The sequence below is a fragment of the Lethenteron reissneri genome, chromosome 33 (genome assembly GCF_015708825.2).
Source record: "Lethenteron reissneri isolate LAM-NWPU_2019-01 chromosome 33, ASM1570882v1, whole genome shotgun sequence".
NCBI classification, from domain to species: Eukaryota; Metazoa; Chordata; class Hyperoartia; order Petromyzontiformes; family Petromyzontidae; genus Lethenteron; species Lethenteron reissneri.
In genome coordinates this window covers 3,879,844-3,902,107 of record NC_083811.1, presented here as the reverse complement: position 1 = coordinate 3,902,107, position 22,264 = coordinate 3,879,844, and the positions used below count along the sequence as shown (strand labels likewise).

At 53.2% G+C, this 22,264-nt stretch overlaps 1 protein-coding gene across 1 annotated transcript in view; it reads right to left on the bottom strand.

Annotated features, from left to right (window-relative positions):
- LOC133350219 (F-box/WD repeat-containing protein 7-like) overlaps window positions 1–22,264 on the bottom strand; it is a 109,728-nt gene that overhangs the window by 48,123 nt on the left and 39,341 nt on the right. The window contains exons 12-13 of the mRNA XM_061564325.1: window positions 13,500–13,613; window positions 7,944–8,066 (exon numbers count right to left, since the gene is read on the bottom strand). Of these exons, the coding sequence (XP_061420309.1) occupies window positions 7,944–8,066; window positions 13,500–13,613 (237 nt within the window). The remainder of the gene's footprint in view (window positions 1–7,943; window positions 8,067–13,499; window positions 13,614–22,264) is intronic.

The following is a 22,264-nucleotide window of genomic DNA, read 5'->3' as shown; positions in this document are numbered from 1 at the left end:
CACCAACACGCACGAACACACACACCAACACACGCACGAACACACCAACACACACACCAACACACACACACCAACACACACGCACGAACACACACACCAACACACACGCACGAACACACACACATGCACGAACACATTATCAGCGGAGTGGTATTCAGGCGTGGGGAAGATTCAAATTAATTACTGTTCGCGGCCTCGTGTAGCGAAATAAACATCGCGGGAGAGGGCGAATTTATTAAGTGGCAGCGACATTAGTAGCACGACGACGAGGAGAATGAGGAGGAGGAGGGGGGGTAGTCTCGTGGGAGGAGGTGGGTGGGTGGTGGCTGAGAGGGATTACTCCCCAGGGTCAAACCCTCCCGCGCGGCACATCAGTATGATGTCTCATTAAAGCCTTATCATTCTGATTGGTTTTCTACCAAATGTGAATTTTTTTTATTAAATGTCCTTTTTTTTTCAGGAGCAAAACGCATTCCGCCACCACCGTTCTGGAACGTGACGGGCAGTCGTGCAAGGTGGAGGGTTCAGCGTGGAAGGAAAGGGGCCCCCCCGTTCAGGGACAGAGGCGCGAGAAACTGGGGACTTGGGCCCGGCATCATTATTTTGTTGTTTCTTAATATGCAGCTGCGATAGCGGCAGCAGCAGTGGTGACAGCACGGCCACGAAAACCCGCATTGCCGTCTCGTTCCTGTTAATTGACGCATCGCGCCTTGGCTCGCCGCGACCGTTAACCCGCCGGGCTCCGTGGCGCGCCGAAATCAGAATTTAAAAAAAAACCTCTTCTACGTGACTTTACCAACAGAACCAGAGGGTAGAGAATAAAAACCTCTTCCATGTGACTTTACCAACAGAACCAGAGGGGTAGAGAATACAAACCTCTTCTACGTGACTTTACCAACAGAACCAGAGGGTAGAGAATAAAAACCTCTTCTACGTGACTTTTCCAACAGAACCAGAGGGTAGAGAATAAAAACCTCTTCTACGTGACTTTACCAACAGAACCAGAGGGTAGAGAATAAAAACCTCGTCTACGTGACTTTACCAACAGAACCAGAGGGTAGAGAATAAAAACCTCTTCTACGTGACTTTACTAACAGAACCAGAGGGTAGAGAATAAAAACCTCGTCTACGTGACTTTACCAACAGAACCAGAGGGTAGAGAATAAAAACCTCTTCTACGTGACTTTACTAACAGAACCAGAGGGTAGAGAATAAAAACCTCTTCTACGTGACTTTACCAACAGAACCAGAGGGTAGAGAATAAAAACCTCTTCTACGTGACTTTACTAACAGAACCAGAGGGTAGAGAATAAAAACCTCTTCTACGTGACTTTACCAACAGAACCAGAGGGTAGAGAATAAAAACCTCTTCTACGTGACTTTACTAACAGAACCAGAGGGTAGAGAATAAAAACCTCTTCTACGTGACTTTACCAACAGAACCAGAGGGTAGAGAATAAAAACCTCGTCTACGTGACTTTACCAACAGAACCAGAGGGTAGAGAATAAAAACCTCTTCTACGTGACTTTACTAACAGAACCAGAGGGTAGAGAATAAAAACCTCTTCTACGTGACTTTACCAACAGAACCAGAGGGTAGAGAATAAAAACCTCGTCTACGTGACTTTACCAACAGAACCAGAGGGTAGAGAATAAAAACCTCTTCTACGTGACTTTACTAACAGAACCAGAGGGTAGAGAATAAAAACCTCTTCTACGTGACTTTACCAACAGAACCAGAGGTTAGAGAATAAAAACCTCGTCTACGTGACTTTACCAACAGAACCAGAGGGTAGAGAATAAAAACCTCTTCTACGTGACTTTACTAACAGAACCAGAGGGTAGAGAATAAAAACCTCTTCTACGTGACTTTACCAACAGAACCAGAGGGTAGAGAATAAAAACCTCTTCTACGTGACTTTACCAACAGAACCAGAGGGTAGAGAATAAAAACCTCGTCTACGTGACTTTACTAACAGAACCAGAGGGTAGAGAATAAAAACCTCTTCTACGTGACTTTACCAACAGAACCAGAGGGTAGAGAATAAAAACCTCTTCTACGTGACTTTACTAACAGAACCAGAGGGTAGAGAATAAAAACCTCTTCTACGTGACTTTACCCAAAGAAGCAGAGGGTAGAGAATTAAAACCTCTTCTACGTGACTTTACCAACAGAACCAGAGGGTAGAGAATTAAAACCTCTTCTACGTGACTTTACCAACAGAACCAGAGGGTAGAGAATAAAAACCTCTTCTACGTGACTTTACCAACAGAACCAGAGGTTAGAGAATAAAAACCTCGTCTACGTGACTTTACCAACAGAACCAGAGGGTAGAGAATAAAAACCTATTCTACGTGACTTTACCAACAGAACCAGAGGGTAGAGAATAAAAACATCTTCTACGTGACTTTACCAACAGAACCAGAGGGTAGAGAATAAAAACCTCTTCTACGTGACTTTACTAACAGAACCAGAGGGTAGAGAATAAAAACCTCGTCTACGTGACTTTACCAACAGAACCAGAGGGTAGAGAATAAAAACCTCGTCTACGTGACTTTACTAACAGAACCAGAGGGTAGAGAATAAAAACCTCTTCTACGTGACTTTACTAACAGAACCAGAGGGTAGAGAATAAAAACCTCTTCTACGTGACTTTACTAACAGAACCAGAGGGTAGAGAATAAAAACCTCTTCTACGTGACTTTACCAACAGAACCAGAGGGTAGAGAATTAAAACCTCGTCTACGTGACTTTACTAACAGAACCAGAGGGTAGAGAATAAAAACCTCTTCTACGTGACTTTACCCAAAGAACCAAATGATGTTTTTTCCGACAGCCCTGTTATTCACCTGAGAACGGCTGCTTGCGTTGTGGCCGAAACGTCGTGAGAATTGTATTCTTTATTTTGGTTTATTTTTATTATTTTATTATCTCCCTTCTACGTGACTTTACCGAAAGAACCAAGAAAACAAAACCAATCTTTGGTTATCGCATCGTATGATCAGCGGTGGCCTGGCGCGTTTTCACTTTTATTTTTTCACCCACCCCCCCCGATTTCTTAAAGAAGCAAGTCGGCATTGGGACGCTTCACGCATCCCGAGTCGGGGGGGGGGGATGGCGTGGGGGGCTGGGGGTGGGACGAGGGCCACAGGGAGAGAGGGCAAAGCGTCGCGTGCCGTCACGACCCTGGCCGGGAGTGGTGGGGCGTGACCGGCGTCGCGTGCACGGGGAGCGCGGTGCTCATTATCACCGCCGGTGATCCGTCTCACGCTGCCCCCCCACTCCTCCTCCTCCTCTACCGCCTCGCGCTCCTCTCGTTTGTCGTCCTCGTTGTTGTTGTTATTTGCGATTACTGTTATCCCTCGTCGTAATGGAGTGATGGTTAGCAGCGCAATCCAGGGGTCGGCCTGTTCGATTCAGTCGCCCGGTGTGAACGGTCGAGGCGATTTCGATTTAAAGCTTTCGTGACTGCAGGGATTCATCTTCTTGGTTCTTTCGGTAAAGTCACGTAGAAGGGAAATAATAACATAATAAAAAATAAAACATAATAAAACAATTCTCACGACGTTTTCGGCCACAACGCAAGCAGCCATTCAGACGCTGTCTTCCCGACAGACCTGTTCTTCACCTGAGGACGGCTGCTTGCGTTGTGGCCGAAACGTCGTGAGAATTGTATTTTATTATGTTTTATATTTATTATTTTATTATTTCCCTTCTACGTAACTTTACCGAAAGAACCAAGAAGATGGTCGAGGCGATGGCGCGGGTTTCTTAAAATCGCCGCTACGCACCGCCTCTGTCGACCGTGCAGGACGAACAGGTTGGGCCCACGGTGAGTTTGCACGGCTGGTCACCTGTGGTGGGCTAGACTCGTGAGAACTCTCCCACCCCTTCCAAGACGCCTTGGCCAGCGTGCAAATCTCGGTTACACCGTGTGAACATTTGATGGCGAGGGAGCTCCGTTGCGACATTTGACCGTGGGCCAAAAATAAAAAAAAGACTTTGCCGATGAAGATTTCACCCCACATCATAGGACGAGCTGGTACTGGTCTGTTCCTTCATACGCATGGATTGTTGTTGTTGTTTGTTTGTTATCGGGCATCGTCCACGTTCCTGCTACGAGGGGCTGGTGGGTGGGCCGGGTCTCTTCACAGTTGACTTGTGACGAAGCGACTTTATCCCGAGCGGAGTATCACGTCGACCGGAAGGATTTCATCCGCTCGTGAATGGACATTGGCCAACGGTGCCAATGCGGGCGGCAGTAGGCAAACAGGAGGAGTAACTCGGAGAGAAAGGAAGTAACATTTGTAAAAAAAAAAAAGAATCTTGACACTCGCCGAGGAGGATTTCTACCCGAGTGAACAAAGGAGGGTATTATTATTTTTATATATGACAGCGTTTCATATCAGCCAAAGACATGGCCTTGAGCAAATTACCAAACACGCCCCTGCATCATTTCATTGCTGTGTGTCTGTCTGTGTGTGTGCGCGCGCTCGCCGCTGCTGCCGCTGCTACAAGTCGAGGGGGGAGGAGGGTGGTGGTGGGGTCGGTTATTTTTCACACACACACACACATCTCTAAATATATAAATAACACTCTCTCTTAATTCTCGCGCGGAATTAATTCGGCTCGCCGAGGAAGGGAGAGTTTTGCACGGCAGCGGCAGGAGGATGGATGGAGGGGGGAGGGGTGTTTACCGAGCGGGCGGACGAGGACTTTGCAACTTGGCGGCGGCGTTAATCGCTCGGCGCGTGGCTCGCTCACGTTCGGCAGCCTGTTTGTTGCTCGCGTTTTACGCGTCAGGGTTTTTTCGTTCTTTTACACACACACGTTGTGTATATGCAGTGGTGATACGCGCTGGCAGGAGGGATCGTGAGGCAGCGCGTGGTGATTGGTTACATCGAGTGGGTGCTCACATCGCGGTCCGCATAGGCTCCGCCCCCTCGGGAGCGGAGGGCTATGTAAGGCGATGCGCGCTGGCACTCGGAGAGTTGGTAACCAGTGAAGACAGAAGACGGAGGAAGAGATAGGCCCTGGGACCCCTAGCCCCGCTGCCCTTGTAAGGGCCGGGGTTCTGAGAGGCTCAGAGGCGAGGCCTTGGGATTCACGGTCCGACGCCCTTGTAAGGGCTCGGGCTGTGTAGCCTAGTGGTCGAGACCCGTAGTCTGACAAGAGGGGTCTGATAGCTCCCCATAGGGAGAGTGTAGCCGGAGAGCCTGAGTCGAGGCAGAGATAGGTGCGCGTACCCTACGGGAGAGACTGAGTACGTGGCCGAGTCAGGCACGTGTGACATAGGTGTTATCTCGGTTGGGACTGTTACGTGTGCAACCGCTGTGAATAAAGAGTGCTGCCCCGTCAACTCGTCTCCCGCCATTATTGAAGATATTACATATATATGGGTGTATGCGGGAGGAGGGGGGGGTTTTTCAAAAAAATGTGAACGCTTCTGAGAATTCGCAACTATAAACACAATAAATGTCGTGCCTCGGGGCTCTGGAGACCACCTGGAGAAGATTCCAGGCCACGTGTTGACAATGATGGCGAATAAGTAGAGACCCTTTGACTTTTTGAAGCTATTGACATTACATTTCTCTTCTTGGTTCTTTCGGTAAAGTCACGTAGAATGGAAATAATAAAATAATAAAAACATAATAAAATAATTCTCACGACGTTTCGGCCACAACGCAAGCAGCCGTCCTCAGGTGGAGAGCAGGTCTGTCGAGTAGACTCTGTCTATTATTATTTCATTATTTCCATTCTACGTGACTTTACCGAAAGAACCAAGAAGATGAATCCCTGCAGTCACGAAAGCTTTAAATCGAGACATTACATTTGTTATCATGTTACAGTGTATTATTATCCGTTACTTTTTAAATCCTTTATATTAAGTTCACTTGCTTGCTTGCACGCTTACGACCGTGCAAATCTTTAGGTCGTTTTTTAACCCACTTCCCGTGATCCAATCGAGCTGACATTTTGCACACAGACTCGTTGTGCGTGACAATTTATTTTCGTGAATTTTTTTTTCCAAAATTTAACACTTTTTAGGAAAAAATAAATTATATTTAATTACCAATTGCTTAATGGTGGCAGGCAATTATCTGACCCATAGGTGGCAGCCATCTCAAGCCAGTGGATGAGAGGACTCTAGCCGCCACGCATATAAAGGATTTATAGTGAAAAACTTTGTTTTTACGGGTTAATTTTTTTCCATTAAAAACGAAAGTCCCACGTGAGTGTTAGAATTTTTTTGAAGCGCCCTGTATAAGAGAAAGGAAAACATCCTTTGAATATTCCGTTTGGAGTCGGCGTTAAGTGCTCGCCGCGCCTCGTAAATATGATGTATGTCGGCTTCTGCTTGGGCGCTGAGCGTGTGTGTTTTGTTTCAGCAGCAACCTCGCGACGGTGAGAATCTCACGTTTGTCATCGTTCCTCATTCAGCGATCGCCCGGTGAGAGAGCGGGGAAGGTGACGACTCGGAGCATCGCTCGCGCGCGGAGAAATCGTCGAGTGAGCGTGTGTCGGTGGAGCAGGTTGCGCTGCGGTCGGCGGCCCGAGTTCGAATCCTGCTCACGGCCACCAAAGGCGGCAAATGCTTTATCCGGTTCTGGGCCTCTCCGAAGTTAACTCAGCCCTAATTGAGCAGCTGGTGCGATGTGTGAACATCGCCACTGGGGAGACAAAGGTGGCCGAGCGTGATGCTGGGCCATCACCCCCTTTGTGTCTTCATTGATGCTCGCTGACGGCACCTTGCCCCAACAGTATGCTGGAGGCTACACGGGGGTACTTTTTATTTGTCTCTATGTGAGACAGTCCGTAGTAGAGCAAGTAGGTTGCTGCCAAAAGTAGGTGTGATATTTGCCATCGAATAATCATCAGCTTGCCAACATCGATGGCTGGCGGCAATGCTGATGATCATGTCAGTGCTGCTGCCGGTGATAGTGATGCCAATGATAGTTTTGCTGCTGCGGCAGCTAACATGGTGACACAGATGCTGATAATGTCAGTGCCGCTGATGCTGCTGCTACTGCTGCTGATTGCGATATGCCGCGCACCGTAAACGGATCGACACGCAAGGTCCCTTCACGCTCCTCGTGGAGCTGCGAGCCAAGAGAGGACATGTGTCGGCATAGAACCGGGCATGTGACCCCTGACCTTCAAACCCTGACCTCGATCGCCATTGACCGTGTGACCTCTGACCATCGGCGTAGCGTGCTTGGCTTGGACGCTGTCGCAAGGAAGGAAGTGGGGCCCTCTCTCCCCTCCCTCTTCATAGCGCGGCAACTAACCGCGTCCATGCTCGCCCGTGTGGACACCCTTGGGGCGTTTTGTTTCCCGACCGCATCCGCTTGACCGTTGGGTCGTTGACCACCCGCACCCCTCCACTCTCCCTCTTCCTCGTCAAACTCCCACCACCCCGACCCCCCCACCCCCACACACCTCACCACACCCCACCACCCCACCCCCCTCACCCCCACCTCCACCACCCATACCCCCCCACCTCCACCCCACCCACCTCCCCCCACCACCCCCTCCACCTCTCCACCCTCCACCACCCCCCAACCTTCACCCCCCCACCTCCACCCCTCTCACCCCCACCCCTCTCACCTCCACCACCCATACCCCCCCACCTCCACCCCACCCACCTCCCCCCCCACCACCCCCCCCCACCCTCCACCACCCCCACCCCCCCAGGTCTCCTCTCAACGACCGCTCCTCGGCCACGGAGCCGCGGGGGGCTGGGTGGGTGTGAGGGGGGCTGGGGGTTCTTTAGCCGGCAGCGACGTCGATTTCACTGCTGCGAGTGGCGCTGGGGGGCTCGCCTCGAGCCTCGGAGTCCAAAGCCGCGGGGTGGGAAACCTGGCCCTCGCCGAAGGGGAGGTGGGAGCGGCGGTGGTGGAGGGGGGGAAGGGGGGGAGGGGTCCCGCACTTTGTCTCTGACCTTGTCAGCTGACCCCGAGGCGATGATCGACCCGTCCGAGCTGAGGTCGACGGCGAAGACGGCGCGTGAGTGTCCGAGCAGCGAGTGGCGCAGGCGGCAGTGGCGGCCGCTCCACACCTTCACCTGCAAGCGGTCACACGCGGCGGTCACAAGCAAAGACAAAGATCCCCCGGGTAACCTTAACAAGTGCCGTTAGCGAGCACCTATCAAAGTAAATTATTTGTATTTTAACCAGGTAAGGCCCATTGAGCTCTATAGCTTCTTCTTTTTTTACAGAAGTGGCCCGGCTATCACGAACTATAGCCCAACAAGGTGGTTCATCACGTGGAAATGTATCGCGGCCAAATTCTCTAAACGCGTGTTGTTGATTATTCTAAATGTGGAGGGGGAAACCCTGAAGGATCCGGAGAAAAATCTACGTGACCACGAGGGGAACACGGAAAGTCCAATATACAGCAGCAGGCGTCAGGGTCACGGGATCGAACCCACGACCTCCTGCATACCAGGCGAGGTAGTTAACATCTCGCCACCGTGGCGCCCTATGAAGGCTTGAACGGGGCACGAGGGGGAGGTGTGGAAAGCACCTCGCCCCGGCCGCCTTTGTCTCCCCGGTGGTGAAGTGTATGCACCGCATCAGGGTACTCATGTTGAACTTCTTTCGCACCATACGTAGCCAACCATGCCCATCGGAGGTACAGGGGAAAAACAACAAACTAAACACAAAAAGTAGTTTTAAAAAAATGAGTTTTCAATCTCGATTATTGAAGAGTGCATAGCTCCAATGGCTGCCTAATATCGGAAGGAAGAGCGTTCCAGACGGCCGCAGAAGCGCATCTGAAAGAGCGCGATACGGTGACCGTCTTTGTTCGGTGGTGAGCCAAAAGCCGCTGCAAGGAAGTGACTTTTACCGTGAGCAGGAATCGAACCCAGCTCGCAGGGATCGTAGCGCAGAGCGCTAACCACTGCGCCACCGCTCCACCCACGCACACGTGGGAGCGAGTACGCTCGCACACACGCAAAGTTACATAACAAGGATCGATAACGCACTCACACACACATCCACGTGCTCCATCTGCGCGCACGCACCGACACACACGCACGCACACACACGCACGCACACGCACGCACGGACACACACACGCACGCACGGACACACACACGCACGCACACACGCGCTCGCTTTTCTCTCCCTCATCACCACCCACCCACATCTGTTCTCTCCCCCTCCCTTCCGCCACCACCACCACCACCACGCCTCCCACCATTACCCTCATCCACCACCTCCATCTCACATCCACCACCACCCCCCTCCCTATCTCCCCGCAAGGCACGGACACCGGCAGCTTCGTTCAATATCCCATTTAAGTCCCGGTAGAAATTAAAGCCCTATCAGACGTAATTTAAACCTTCACTTAACAAGGCCGGCTTTCCGTCAGCCCCCTCGTAAAACATTTTTTTTTATCACCGCCGGAACGAAAAAAATCGCCTCTCTCGGCCCCGAGCTGCGCGCCGCGGCGCTCTCCGTCGCCGCGACGTTCGGCTCCGGCGGTCACGGGAGCGACGTCCGACCGACCGACCGACCGACGGTTCTCTCCAGAGTGCCGGGAGCATCTTGGGCGAAGTGAATCTTTAAATTTTCGCTCAGCGCTGGGAGCTTCCTCCGGTGCCCTTGCCGGTGCGATTGCATTCGCCCTGTCCCGACCGTCTGGCGGGTACCGCTATGAAGTCGCCGTGGATTTACTCTGCAGCTTCACTTCCTGATGAAGAAGCTCCCGGCCCGTGGGGGCGGGCGGGCGGGCGGGCAGGGGGAGGGGCGAAACGTCGGACATCGCACGGAACGACGCAGAAAGAGGGGCCGAAGGGCGACGGCCGCCGCCGAACGGCCACGTCTTGAGCCGTCCACGCTCACTCGCGCCTATCACGCCGCTCCGCACCACTCCAGATCCTCACCCCACGCCCGCAGCAGCAGCAGCAGCGGCAGCAGCAGCAGCGGCAGCGGCGGCAGCAGCGGCGGCAGCAGCAGCAGCGGCGGCAGCAGCGGCGGCAGTGCCCCCCCCCCTCCCCCCACCAGCCCCTTCTTCCCACCGACCGCCAACCCCTGGCGCTGAGAGCGAAGGGAAGCGGTCGATGCGAGGAAATCGATGGGGGTGGAGGCAGACGTCGAAACTCGATCCAGCATCAGGCACCAAGAGGGGAAAGGATAACCAATAAAGCCGGGGGGCGGGGGGATGGGGGTGGGGGGGCGGGGGAGGGATGCGAGGGGGGGGGCAGTGGGTCAGGCTAGACGGCGCTTAGTCCACCACGGCTTTCAATCCTGCCTTATCGGTCTTGCCGCAGGGCTCCCGGCATCCTCCCCCCCCCCCCCGACTCCTCCGGCACAATTCCAGAGACCTCCCCCCCGAAATAGCAGCAGACACGGAGATCTCCTTTCACTGCTGTCCACTACCCCCCCCCCCCCAACTGCTGTTAGATGAGTCCAAATCACCCGTCGAGTTAAAGCGACGGAGCGGTCAATAGGCGGTGCGATTGCCGCGGCGGCCTCGTGTTGGCCGTCATTCCCGGCGAGGTTTCGAACACTTCTCCGGCGAAAGTTGAGAGCGATAATAATGAACTCTGTCTGTAATGGAGAGGGGATGGGATCGGTGGTGGGGGTGGGGGTGGTGGTGGGAGTGTGGGGGGGGGGGTAGCAGGAGACAGTGGGCAGAACTGCTCGGAAAATACAAAACCGGCGCTGAAAATATTTCAGCTGGCCAAGGCGGCGATGGGGATGAAACACCGAGGCTTGACGCCATCCGCCGCGCGGCTTGTGAACGTCGCCGTCGATTGATTCGACCGCGTCCGTTGCTCGTGCAGCGCTTTTTATTCATTCCTTTCGGTCGTCTCGAACGACGCGACCAGGAGGCCGCGGTGTTCGCCACGCGAGTGAGACGATGAAAGCGCAAGACTTGGCACTATTTGACTGTGGTCAGTGAAGGTACTGTCCGATTGGGGGGGGGGGTGGGTGCTAAGCAGAAATAACCTTTCCCCCCCGACCGCCCCCTCCATTCAAGTTCCAAAATACCAGCGAGATGACGAAACCGACGTAAAGACTCGAGGTGCGGACGTGGGATGTGCGTGCGGCAGGGTGAGATCGGAACTTTGCACCGCGGGAGCCCGTGGCGGTGGCTTGGGATCGGCCTTCATCCGGCAGCCGATGATGCCGACGGTGACGGTGAGAGACGGGAAATGCGGACGCAGTTGCAATGAGACGACAGAAGAGAGAGAGAGGCGCACGGCAAGACGGGAGATGACAGAAAGTCGGTGGCTTTCCGTGTTACTTTTCTCATTACCGTTTTGATTTGAGCTCATCAATCTACGCACCCCGATTACATTTTTTTCGGGGGTCGTGTGGAGAGGAGGGGAGGCTGCGAGTCTATGTAAGTTGAACTTCTTTCGCACCGTACGAAGCCAACGGTGCTAATTGGTGGTGCGAAACCCGGGGTGGGTTCCTCTTGAGCTGCTTGGGTCCCTGAGCTTCTGACCTTGTGGTTCGCTTAGCGCAGCGGTCGGGAACCTATGGCTCGCGAGCCATATATGGCTCTTCCAGTGACGGCATATGGCTCCCAGACAATTTTGAGTTGAAAAAAAAAATCAGTTTGGAACTGATTTTAAAATACTTGTGATATTGCTTAATAATACTGTGTCATTTTAAAGTAAACAGAAATTAGTTTTGAAGATAAATTTCACGGGTCACGCCTGCATGAAGCTCAACCTCACCACGTACGAACCAGACTACAAGGTCATCAGCAAAACCATGCAGCACCAGAAGTCGCATTAAAAGTAAGACAAATTTAATTTATTATACGTTAAAAATACTATATGGCTCTCAATGAAATATATTTAGAAATATTTGGCTTTTATGGCTCTCCCAGTCAAAAAGGTTCCCGACCCCTGGCTTAGCGCCTGCCTGGCATCGCCACCGGTGGCCGGTTATCGCTGCGGACGCTTTCCGGACGAGGTGCCGCCGTGCCGCTCGTCCTAGCGCCTAACGAGGCGCAAAATATTTTTTTAAAAACCTCGCCCGGACAGACGAGGCGGTGAGACGCGGCCGTGCAGAGGCTGACGCCCCGCGTCACCACACCCATACACCAACGTCAAGGGTCTCACTGCCACCCATATAATGCACCGTTACTTCCTCTCTCTCTCTTTAATTTTTTCCACGCTATTGGAATCGATGCAGGCGGCGGTCTCGCTTACTGCGAGCGGCACCGGAACCTGGGTGCCTTCTCCTCCTCCATCCTCCCTCCACCTGCTTCCCCCCCTCTTCCCTCCTCCCCCTCCCTCCTTCTGCTTCCTCTTCCATCCTGCTCATCCTCCCTCATCCTCCTTCCTCCTCCTTCCTCCCTCTTTCTCTGCCTCCTCTTCATCATCACTCCCCCCCTCTTCCTCTCTCCTTCCTCCCCCTTCTTCCCTCTTCCTCCCCCTGCTCTTCCTCCTCCCTCCCCCCTCTTCCCTCCTCCTCCTCCTCCCCAATAGTTACACGAGTCTAACTCAGTGTGTCACGCCACTCAAATAAGCGCGGGCCAGTAATCACTGCTGTTCGATGGCCGTCAGACAATTGTGTACAATTACAATTAAAAGATAAAGTTGCGGCACTGGAATTGCCTGGCAGAAGGGCTGTAAATGTACAAAATAGAATCGTGCGATCGAGCTCAGGGGTCACAGCGTGGAGCCGGCACCGGCAGCCCGTGATTGCGACACCAGCTTCCCGCGTGTCGACAGGCGACGGCATCGCTCTGGGGTTGTTGGAACTCAGAAGTAGTTGTAATAATACTAATAGGGGTTTTCCCCCTTTTTTGCTGGCAACAAAACTGAAACCTTTTTACGAGGATTAATGTCTGCATTAACCACAATACCTGATGTAGATGCTCACCCCGAGCCCTCGTTACTTTGATAGTGGCATTGTCTTTGAGCTGTACGCCTTTTGGCGTCCTCTGGTCGAGCACCAATTGGGTCGAGGATCAAAAGAAAGCCGTCTCTTGGTGTGGACCAATCAGTTTCAAGGACAATGCATTATATATTATCATCGCGTGTTTTTGTTTGCATTTGACTGCAGGTATTGTGGTTAATGCAGGCATGAATCCTTGTAAAAAGGTTTCAGTTTTGTTGCCAGCAAAAAAGGGGGAAAACCATATTATTATAATTTGGTACTGGCAAAGGAGGTCCAATGATGTCAGAAGTAGTTGTGTGATATCTCGTTCCACGGACCACTGCCCAACTAAACGCTGGGTGCTGCACGACCTTACAAGGGTTCCAAATGGACACGCTTATCCCTGATGATGCCTCACGCACGACTGGAATAAAATATTTAAAAGGAGCAGAATAATCTTACGAAAAAATATTTATAGACGATACTGTCTCAAGACACTGAAAAAAAACTAAGAGGGGCCAACGCCACATTATTGCGGGCAGCTTCTCTTCGCCACGCTAAAGCACAGGAGAATACATTTTTATTGGGTTCCACCCCCCTCCTCCTCCTCCTCCACCGCAAGAACCGATGAGCCCCGACTGACCCACCGTTCGGTCGTGGGACGCGCTGCAAATGAGTTCGTGACCGACGGCGACGGCCCAGATCGGTCCCTCGTGACCGCACAGCGTCCTGGCACAGTCGCCCGTGCGCAGATTCCAAATCTGTTGACGAAGCGAGACACGAGACACGGCAAAGGGAGAGAAAAATTGAGCGTTAGAAAGAGAGACGGAAAAAAAACGAACCACCGGCAAACGGCAAGCGCACGCTTCGTGCGGTCACCCCGAGCGAGCGAGGGGGGTTATTTTCTGAGAGATTTGCCCACGTTCTTCCGCCGTGTTCTCCAGATTATGGGACACCGTGGTGGCGAGATATTAACAAACTCACCGGGTATGCAGGATCCTGACGCCTGCATATTTGGGATTTGCACGTTCTCCCCGTGGTGGCGTGGATTTTTTTTTATCTCTCTCTGCGTTTAGAAGCATGCGCTTAGAGTATTTGGCTGCAAGAACTTTCCACGTGATAATCCGTGATGGTGAGCTATAATTTGTGGCTGGCTCAGTGAGTCCTTACCTGGTAATGCAATAATAATTATCATAATCAAAAGCTCTCCCCCTGTCATTTGTGAAGTAAAAGTTTGGGGCTGCGTGTTATGAGTGCGGAGAATAACGCTCGTTTGTCTGCCGGCAGGTGCGTTTCAATCTAGTTGCTCAGAATCATATTTTGCAGAAGACGGTGTACATAACCAGACAGAGGCGAGAAGTTCAGAATCATACTCGGGAAGACGGCTCTCCGAAGCAGACTATTGTTCTGATTATATCACTCACTTTTTTGTTGTTGAAAAATTTGCCCAAAGTTTGGAATGTGTCTTACTCTCCGGAGTGTGTTATTAGCTGGAGAATGCGGTAACTTTAAAACAAAAAATCCATGACCCGCATTTAAAATGGGCAATTATTGCAATAAATTTGGCAACAATTCAAGCTCGGAGAATTCCAGTCTCGGTTTGGCTGTCGTGCGGCGAGTCTCGATCTCACATGCAGAGCGAGTGGACAAGTGCCGCCACCTGACAGGTCACTTGAAGGGGTCTCAGACGTAGTTCTGTGCGATCCGCTGCCGCGGGCCGTTCTTTAACACGGGCGGGGTGGGGAGATGGTTGCATATGACGCGACGCGCAATCGAGATAACATTTTTGGGTGAAAGACAAAAAATAAATCCCACGTGACCGTAGAGTTCACACACTCAGCTGACTCTCACCCTTACAGCAACCGTGCGCTGACACATCATTATTCTAACATTTTATACACACAATAAAACAACCCTCTCTACTTCCGCAAGCCCGAGACGATAAATGCGAACGATACTCAACCTGCAGAATTAACCACGAACGGAGGGTTATTTAACCCCCTCCGTGGAACGGCCGCGACCTTTAACGCCGACCGGTTAATCCGCAGTCCGCGGAACGGCGCCACTTGAACGGATTGATGGGCGACCGCGTAACGCGCCGTGGCCCGGCTGAATCACTGTCCGCGCGCGGCGACACCTTATCCTCACGGAAGAGGAGCTCATTTTGCCGTAATTAGCTATGGATTTTCTCGGCTCCTACCACCACCCTCCTCCCGTTCCCCCCTGATCGTAACGGAGCCGCTGCTTAATTAGTCCGCTCGCAGCGGAGAGAAAAGAGAGACAGCGCGCGACCGGCGCCGCGATGGTGGTGGTGGTGGTGGCAACCACGCTTCGTGACACATGTGCTTATCGTTTGAACTTCTTTCGCACCGTATGTAGGCAGCCGCGCTGATGGTGAGATGCAGGCGTGATGGGAGCCGAGTCGAGGACGACGTCAGTGCGTATTGTTTTAATGCTCAACAAACTAAACGCACAAAAAGCAGTTTGAAAGAAACGAGTTTCCGATCGAGATCATTTAAAACCGGCCGGAACCTCGGAACCGTTGGGCGCTTGAACTACGGCCGAGGTTGGCGCGTTGAGCGTGGGGGGGGGGGGCAGGGAGTGGGGGGGGGCGAGGGGACTGGGGCAGCTCTGAGCAATTGCGTCTCGGGCTGAGCTGGTGCGAGACGGTTACGACCCCGAACCCGATAGGTAAATCGTTTCCCATCCGAGGCCGAAGAGCCGCCGGGTCGCGAGGTCACCCGAGGCACGGAGAGGTTCAGCCCGGAGGAGATGTCGTCAAGCCCTGTGCGCCTCGTGTGACAGCGGGCTGTGAAAGGGACTTTCTCATCTCGCAGAACTTTGCCACGATACTCACTTCAAGTGGCCTTTGCAAGTTTGCCAAATATAAAGATCCCCCTCCGTATAGCCTGTGACAAGACTGTTGGGGCCAGTGCTGTTAGCGAGCACCTATGAAGGCTGGCACGGCACACGACGGGGTGGGTGGCCATCACCACGCCGGGCCTCCTTTGTCTCTCCAGTGGCGATGTTTACACACCGGTCCAAGGTGCTCATTTGAGGCCGAGTCGACCTAGGGGATGCCCAGGACCGGTTTAAATAACAGTCACTGGTGTTGATCGTGAACGAGATTCGAGCTCTGGTCGCCAGGTTCGTAGCGCAGCGTTCTAACCGCTACACCACCACTCCCACACGCGCACACACACAGGTACACACACACACGTACACACACATACATACACAGGTACACACACACGTACATACACACATACACACATGTACACACACAGGTACACACACACACGTACACACACATACACACACGTACACACACACAGATACACACACACGTACACACACACATACACACACGTACAACAACAACCGCCATTCGCCACTAAGTGGCGGTGACGTCACCACGATGCTTGTGCCAGGCCAAGTGCACCTTGAGGCCACGTGAAGTGTCGAACGCCCGCTGGCAGGAGGTCACGGGGCAGACCCAGGTGCCAAGGGTCGACTGACCGAGATGACCGAGATGACTGGCTGATGCACCACCTGTGCCCCCTACTGTACCAACTTGCTGTGCTTTAGCCACCCGGCGCTCCGCTCGTTGTTGTGAGCGTCGCTCCTCCGCCCTCCGTTGTTGTTGGAGGGCGACTGCCTCCAACTGCCCAGTAGCGTCCTTCACGAGCCTCCTCCACTGAGGCCGATCTTGACACCGCTGGTACCAGTCATCGGCAAGTCCACTCAGCTCCACGTCCTCCTGTACTACATCACTCCATCTCTTCTCCAGCCCGTGCCGCGCCCGTCTAGCCCCCTCGATCCGGCCGAACAAAAGCTGTTTAGGCATGCGGTGGCTGGGCATGCGGGCTACATGACCCAGCCAACGCAGCCTTGCCTGCCGGAGGAGCTCACTGATGGGACTTTGCCCAGATCTTTCAAGGATTTGTGAGCTCCTCACACAATCCAGCCTGGTTAAACCCAAGATGGATCGTAGGCAGGCCAGCCTAAATGTTTCCAACCGGCGAAGATGCTCCACCAGGGGGGTCCACGTTTCGCAAGCGTAGAGAAGGGAGGGAATGACCGTGGCCGAGAAGACCTGAAGCTTCGTGCGGAGCGACAGACCAGGTAGCTTCCACACAGCGTTACGCAACCGATGAAAAGATATTGCCGCTCGACTGATTCGGAGTGAGACCTCTGCTGATAAACTGGAGCCGGTCATAAGCACACTGCCCAGGTATGGGAAACTCTCCACTCTCTCCACAACTGCCCCATCACCAATTGGGAGTTGTGGGGGTGGAGTGTCCGATGGTACAAAATACCCAGGCAGGTGCTTAGTTTTGGTGGGGCTGATGGTAAGGCCCCACCTCTTAGTGGCACGCTCCAGTCTCAGCAGCAGCGTCTCCAACTCCTCTTCTGAATGAGCAGCTATTACCAAATCATCGGCATACATAACGTGGTTGACCAATAGGGAGCCATCCCTTGATCGCACCCGGGCATCGATCAGCCTCCCATTATATCTGTACCAAATGGAAATTCCCCCGGTACAGCTATTGAAGGCTTCACGAACTACGCGGTCAAAATAGATGTTAAATAATGTGGGAGCCAGAGGACATCCCTGTCGCACCCCAAGGTGTACAGGGAAAGGCTCCGACTCCCGGCCACGTAGTTTTACCCGGGCCCGCTCACCATCATGAAGGTCTTTAATGATCGTGAGCAGAAGGTCAGGGACTCCGAAAGCACGAAGAACAACCCAGAGCCCAGTCCTACTGATGGTATCATAGGCCTTGACCAGGTCAATAAAGCAGAGATGTAGGTCTTTTTGGAATTCCCTACACCTCTGCTGTAGCAGACGGACAGAAAATATGGCATCTGTGCAGGACCGCCCTTTCCTGAAACCGCATTGGGGCTCCGCAAGCCTCTCCTCAGCGTGCCTAGCAAGGCGATGTTGAATAATCCTTGCCAGGACCTTACCCGGCACACTGAGGAGTGAGATGCCCCTGTAGTTGTTACAGTCGGTACGGTCCCCCTTCTTAAAGAGGGGAACCACCAGGGCATCCTTCCAGTCCTGCGGAACCCGTCCAGTGGTCCAGACTGTTGTTATGATGTCATATAGGGCAGTCTGTGCACAAACGCCACCCTCCCTCAGCATTTCGCTTGGGAGATCATCTCTGCCCGATGCCTTCCCTGGTCTCAGACTCCGGATCGCCCTCAGTACTTCCTCAACAGCTGGCACCTCAGCCAGCCACTCACAGGGGGTGACCTCTTCCAATATTTGAGGCACCGCAGCCTCAGCAGGGTTATCACCACTTTGTGCCATGATGTTTTCCTGGCTGAGAGAATTTCCCTCCCCCAGGACCTTACAGAAATGCTCAGCAAATCTGCAAACCTGTTCCTGGGGGTCGGAGATTGGATCACCGTTTTTTCCTCTAATGATGGTAATAGGTGTGGCGCTGCAGGTTACTTTTTTGATGGAGTTAAATAATGATTTGTGATCACGGGCCACTGAGGCAGACTCCATCTCCTCAGCAACCCGCGACCACCACCCATCCATACAGCGCCTTATGGCTCTCCGAACTTCCGAGCGAAGGCTGCGGTAAACCTCCTCATTCTCTGACGTGGGATGCTGTAGGCGATGAGAGTGGGCCTGACGCTTTTTCTCAATTAACCTGAACACCTCCTCTGTCAGCCAGGGTTTCTGGGGAGGTCTGGACCGCGTACCCAAAGCAGCCATTGCAGCTGCATGAGTCACAGTCTTAAACCTCGCCCATTTCCCCTCGACATCAGGTGTAGTGGGGGACGATGCCAACCCCATCTGCAAGCGATGATGAAATTCTCGCTTGCAACTTTCATCAGCTAACTGAGACCAGGCCACTTTTGGTTGGAATGGGATCCTGGGTGTACACCCACCACCGGAGTGGAAGAAAGGCAGGCGCATCTTACAGATGACTAGTCGATGGTCAGAGGACAGATCAGCTCCACGGTAGGTCCTGGTGTCAAGGACATGGGTTCGCATCCGCTGGTCCGTCACTATGTAGTCCAGCAGATGTTCTTGCTTGGACCCGGCATGTATCCATGATGTTGTGTGGATGCGCCGATGCCGGAAGAGCGTGTTGGTAATTACAAGCTCATGGGCTGCACAAAAATCTAGCAGCCTCCTACCGTTATTATTGAGCTGATCTGGCCCATGCCTTCCAATCACTCCAGACCAGGTACCAGCATCATGACCAACTCGGGCATTGAAGTCACCCAACAAGATGACTCTGTCCCGAGTGGCCACTTTAGCCAGCACCTGTGACAGGAGGTCATAGAAAGAGTCTGACTCATCGGCTTTGCCTGCATCCCTCCACGGATGTTCGTCTTCGGTGGGGGCATAAGTAACCACGACCACCACTCCTCGCCTCTGGTTGATGGGAAGGCGAGCCCAAAGTATCCTGGGGCTTACAGCTTCCCACACCTCACCGCCACGCTCCCACGCCCCCTTCATTCTTTTGTTCAGAAGAAGAGCCACACCCTGTTGTTTGGCAGTCTCCTGCCCCGAGTAGAGGACTGTCCACCCCTCATGGTGGCAGGAGCCAGAACCGGTCCACCGGACCTCCTGAATGCCACAGAGATCCAGGCGGTACCGGTCCAGCTCCCGACAGAGGAGTGGCAGCCTCTCCTCCGCAGTGAGCGTTCGAACATTCCACGTGGCCACACGTAGTGGTTTTTTGTTGTTTCTGGAGGAGCCCCGAGGGTGAAAATTCAATCTCCTGGCTCCGCCAAATGGGGTTTGGCCAGGAGACGTCATAAAAGCCTGACCCCCCGGGGCCTCCGGCACAAGCTTATTTGTTACAGGTTTATGTTTAATTCGTGGTTTAGTGGTGGTTAATTGAAGGTGGAGGGGTTACCAGCCCCTCACACCCGTCCAGAGCCCCCGTTAAGCCACTGTGGTGGTCACAGACGCCATGAGGGGAGAGGCCAATGGGCATTGGCCCTCCCCCCACAGCACTGCCCACGACAGTGTTGCCCGTCCGGCACCGCGAGGAGGTAGGAGGTTGTTTTGCCGGACACACATGTACACACACGCGCACACACACAGGTACACACACACAGGTACACACACACGTACACACACACATACATACACGTACACACACACAGATACACACACACACGTACACACACACGTACACACACACGTACACACACGTACACACACGTACACACACAGATACACACACACGTACACACACACATACACACACGTACACACACACAGATACACACGTACACACACACAGATACACACACACATACACACACGTACACACACACAGATACACACACACGTACACACACACGTACACACACACACGTACACACACATACACACACGTACACACACACGTACACACACACAGATACACACACACACGTACACACACACGTACACACACACAGATACACACACACACGTACACACACACATACACACGTACACACACACAGATACACACACGTACACACACACAGATACACACACACACGTACACACACACAGATACACACACACACGTACACACACACAGATACACACACACGTACAAACACACGTACACATTGCTGTGAGGCTGTCAAAACCGAAATGTTGAATTCTCAGAGCTGGAATTTAGCCACATTAAGTGAAGAACCAACCATCCATGAGATGAGGGGGGGGGGAGGGGGGCTGTTTGTGCAGACGTTGACGATCGGACGGAGATCATCAACTCGCTAACCGCGAGGACGCGGTTGAATGACGGGCGGCTAACGCCTGGAGTTCGAACGCGGGGATCTCAGCGGCACTCGATGCAGTCCATCAACAGCCCCCTTCAATTGCGTTCTCCTTGGGCTCTGGCGCAGTACCTGGGTCAATGCGATCAATGGGACGCGCTCTGCAAAGTGGACAAATTATCAGGGTCACTGCACACCGGCCCTTTTAATTGCTCGGTGCGCGTGAAAGTTCAATTCGGAGGCAGTGGCAGACGAAGGTGGAGCAAACACCGAAAAGTGCGCGAAGCGGCGACGGGAGGGATGGATGCGTGCGCGGGGAGTGGCGTCCAGAGACGGAGAGAGGATAGCGTGGGTTAGGGGGTTGGGGAAAGTAGGGCAGGGTTAAAGATGCCGTTCGCAGCGTGAAGTGAAGTAGAGTGCACGTGGGCAGGACGCGTCACGGCTCGAAGTGACGATGGCAGACGGTCAAGATCAGTTACGGAGTGGCAGCCGAGGGATGGAATGCGTGCAAGAGGGCGAGGGGGGTGGAGCGATGAAGCGGTTTGCCGCTGCTGGGCGGACGGTCGCATCGCAGTACCGTGAGAAATGTTGACGGCGTGGGGCGGCCTTCATCCAGCAGTGGATCGAGCAAGGCTGATGATGTATGTACGTGCAACTTCTTTCGCACCGTACGTAGCCAACCGCGCTAATCGCAGGTGCGGCGGAAGGGCAACAAACTAAACACAAAATGCGGTTCTAAAGAAATTCGTTTTCAACCTGGCTTGATTTTGAAGTGCATAGCTCCAGTGGATTCCTGAAGGAAGAGCGTTCCAGACGGCCGCAGAAGCGCATCTGAAAGCGCAATGGACCATAAGGGGAGCGAAATAAACTTCCACGTTTGTGCGTTCCATGACCGTGGCGGGCGAATGGTACGACACACACACTCCCTCCCACTCCCTCCACCTTGCGCTAATCATCATATCGGTCGCGAAAGTTTATTTCTTCCCCAGATTCAGGGGCACCCCGTTGGTCTGGGTCCCCCCCCCCACCTCCAGCGAGCATCCCCACGGACCTGCCGTGCGTCTGCCCTGGTCCGCGTGGCTGTTAGGCAGGAGATTTATCGCGCGGCCTCCAGGCTGAAAACGTTGAGGCTGCTGCTCGTTTGTAATAAATGCAAGGTAAAAGAATACAGTGCGCTTTATAGATTTCACCATCACCGCCGCCGCCTCATCCTCCCTCTCTCTCGCTTTCTCTGCCCTCCATTGCGCACACTTTACGGCGTGGCAATGACAAAGACAAAGATCCCCCGTATAGCCTGTAACAGAGTGTTGGGGCAAGTGCTGTTCGCGAGCATCTGTGCTGGCCGGAACGGCACACGAGGGGGTGGGTGGCCAGCACCACGCTCGGCCTCACTGACGATTATCTGAACCGGTCTTGGGCCGACTCCTAGGTCGACTCAGCCTCAAATGAGGACCTGATGTGGTGTGTAAACATCGCCCACTGAAGACAAAAGCAGCACCACCAAACAAAGACAAAGATCCCCAGTATAGCCTTAACAGACCTTAGGGGCAAGTGCTGTTAGCGAGCACCTATGAAGGCCGGAACGGCACGCGAGGGGGTGGGTGGCCAGCACCACGCCCGACCGCCTTTGTCTCCCCAGTGGCGATGTTTACACACCGCACCA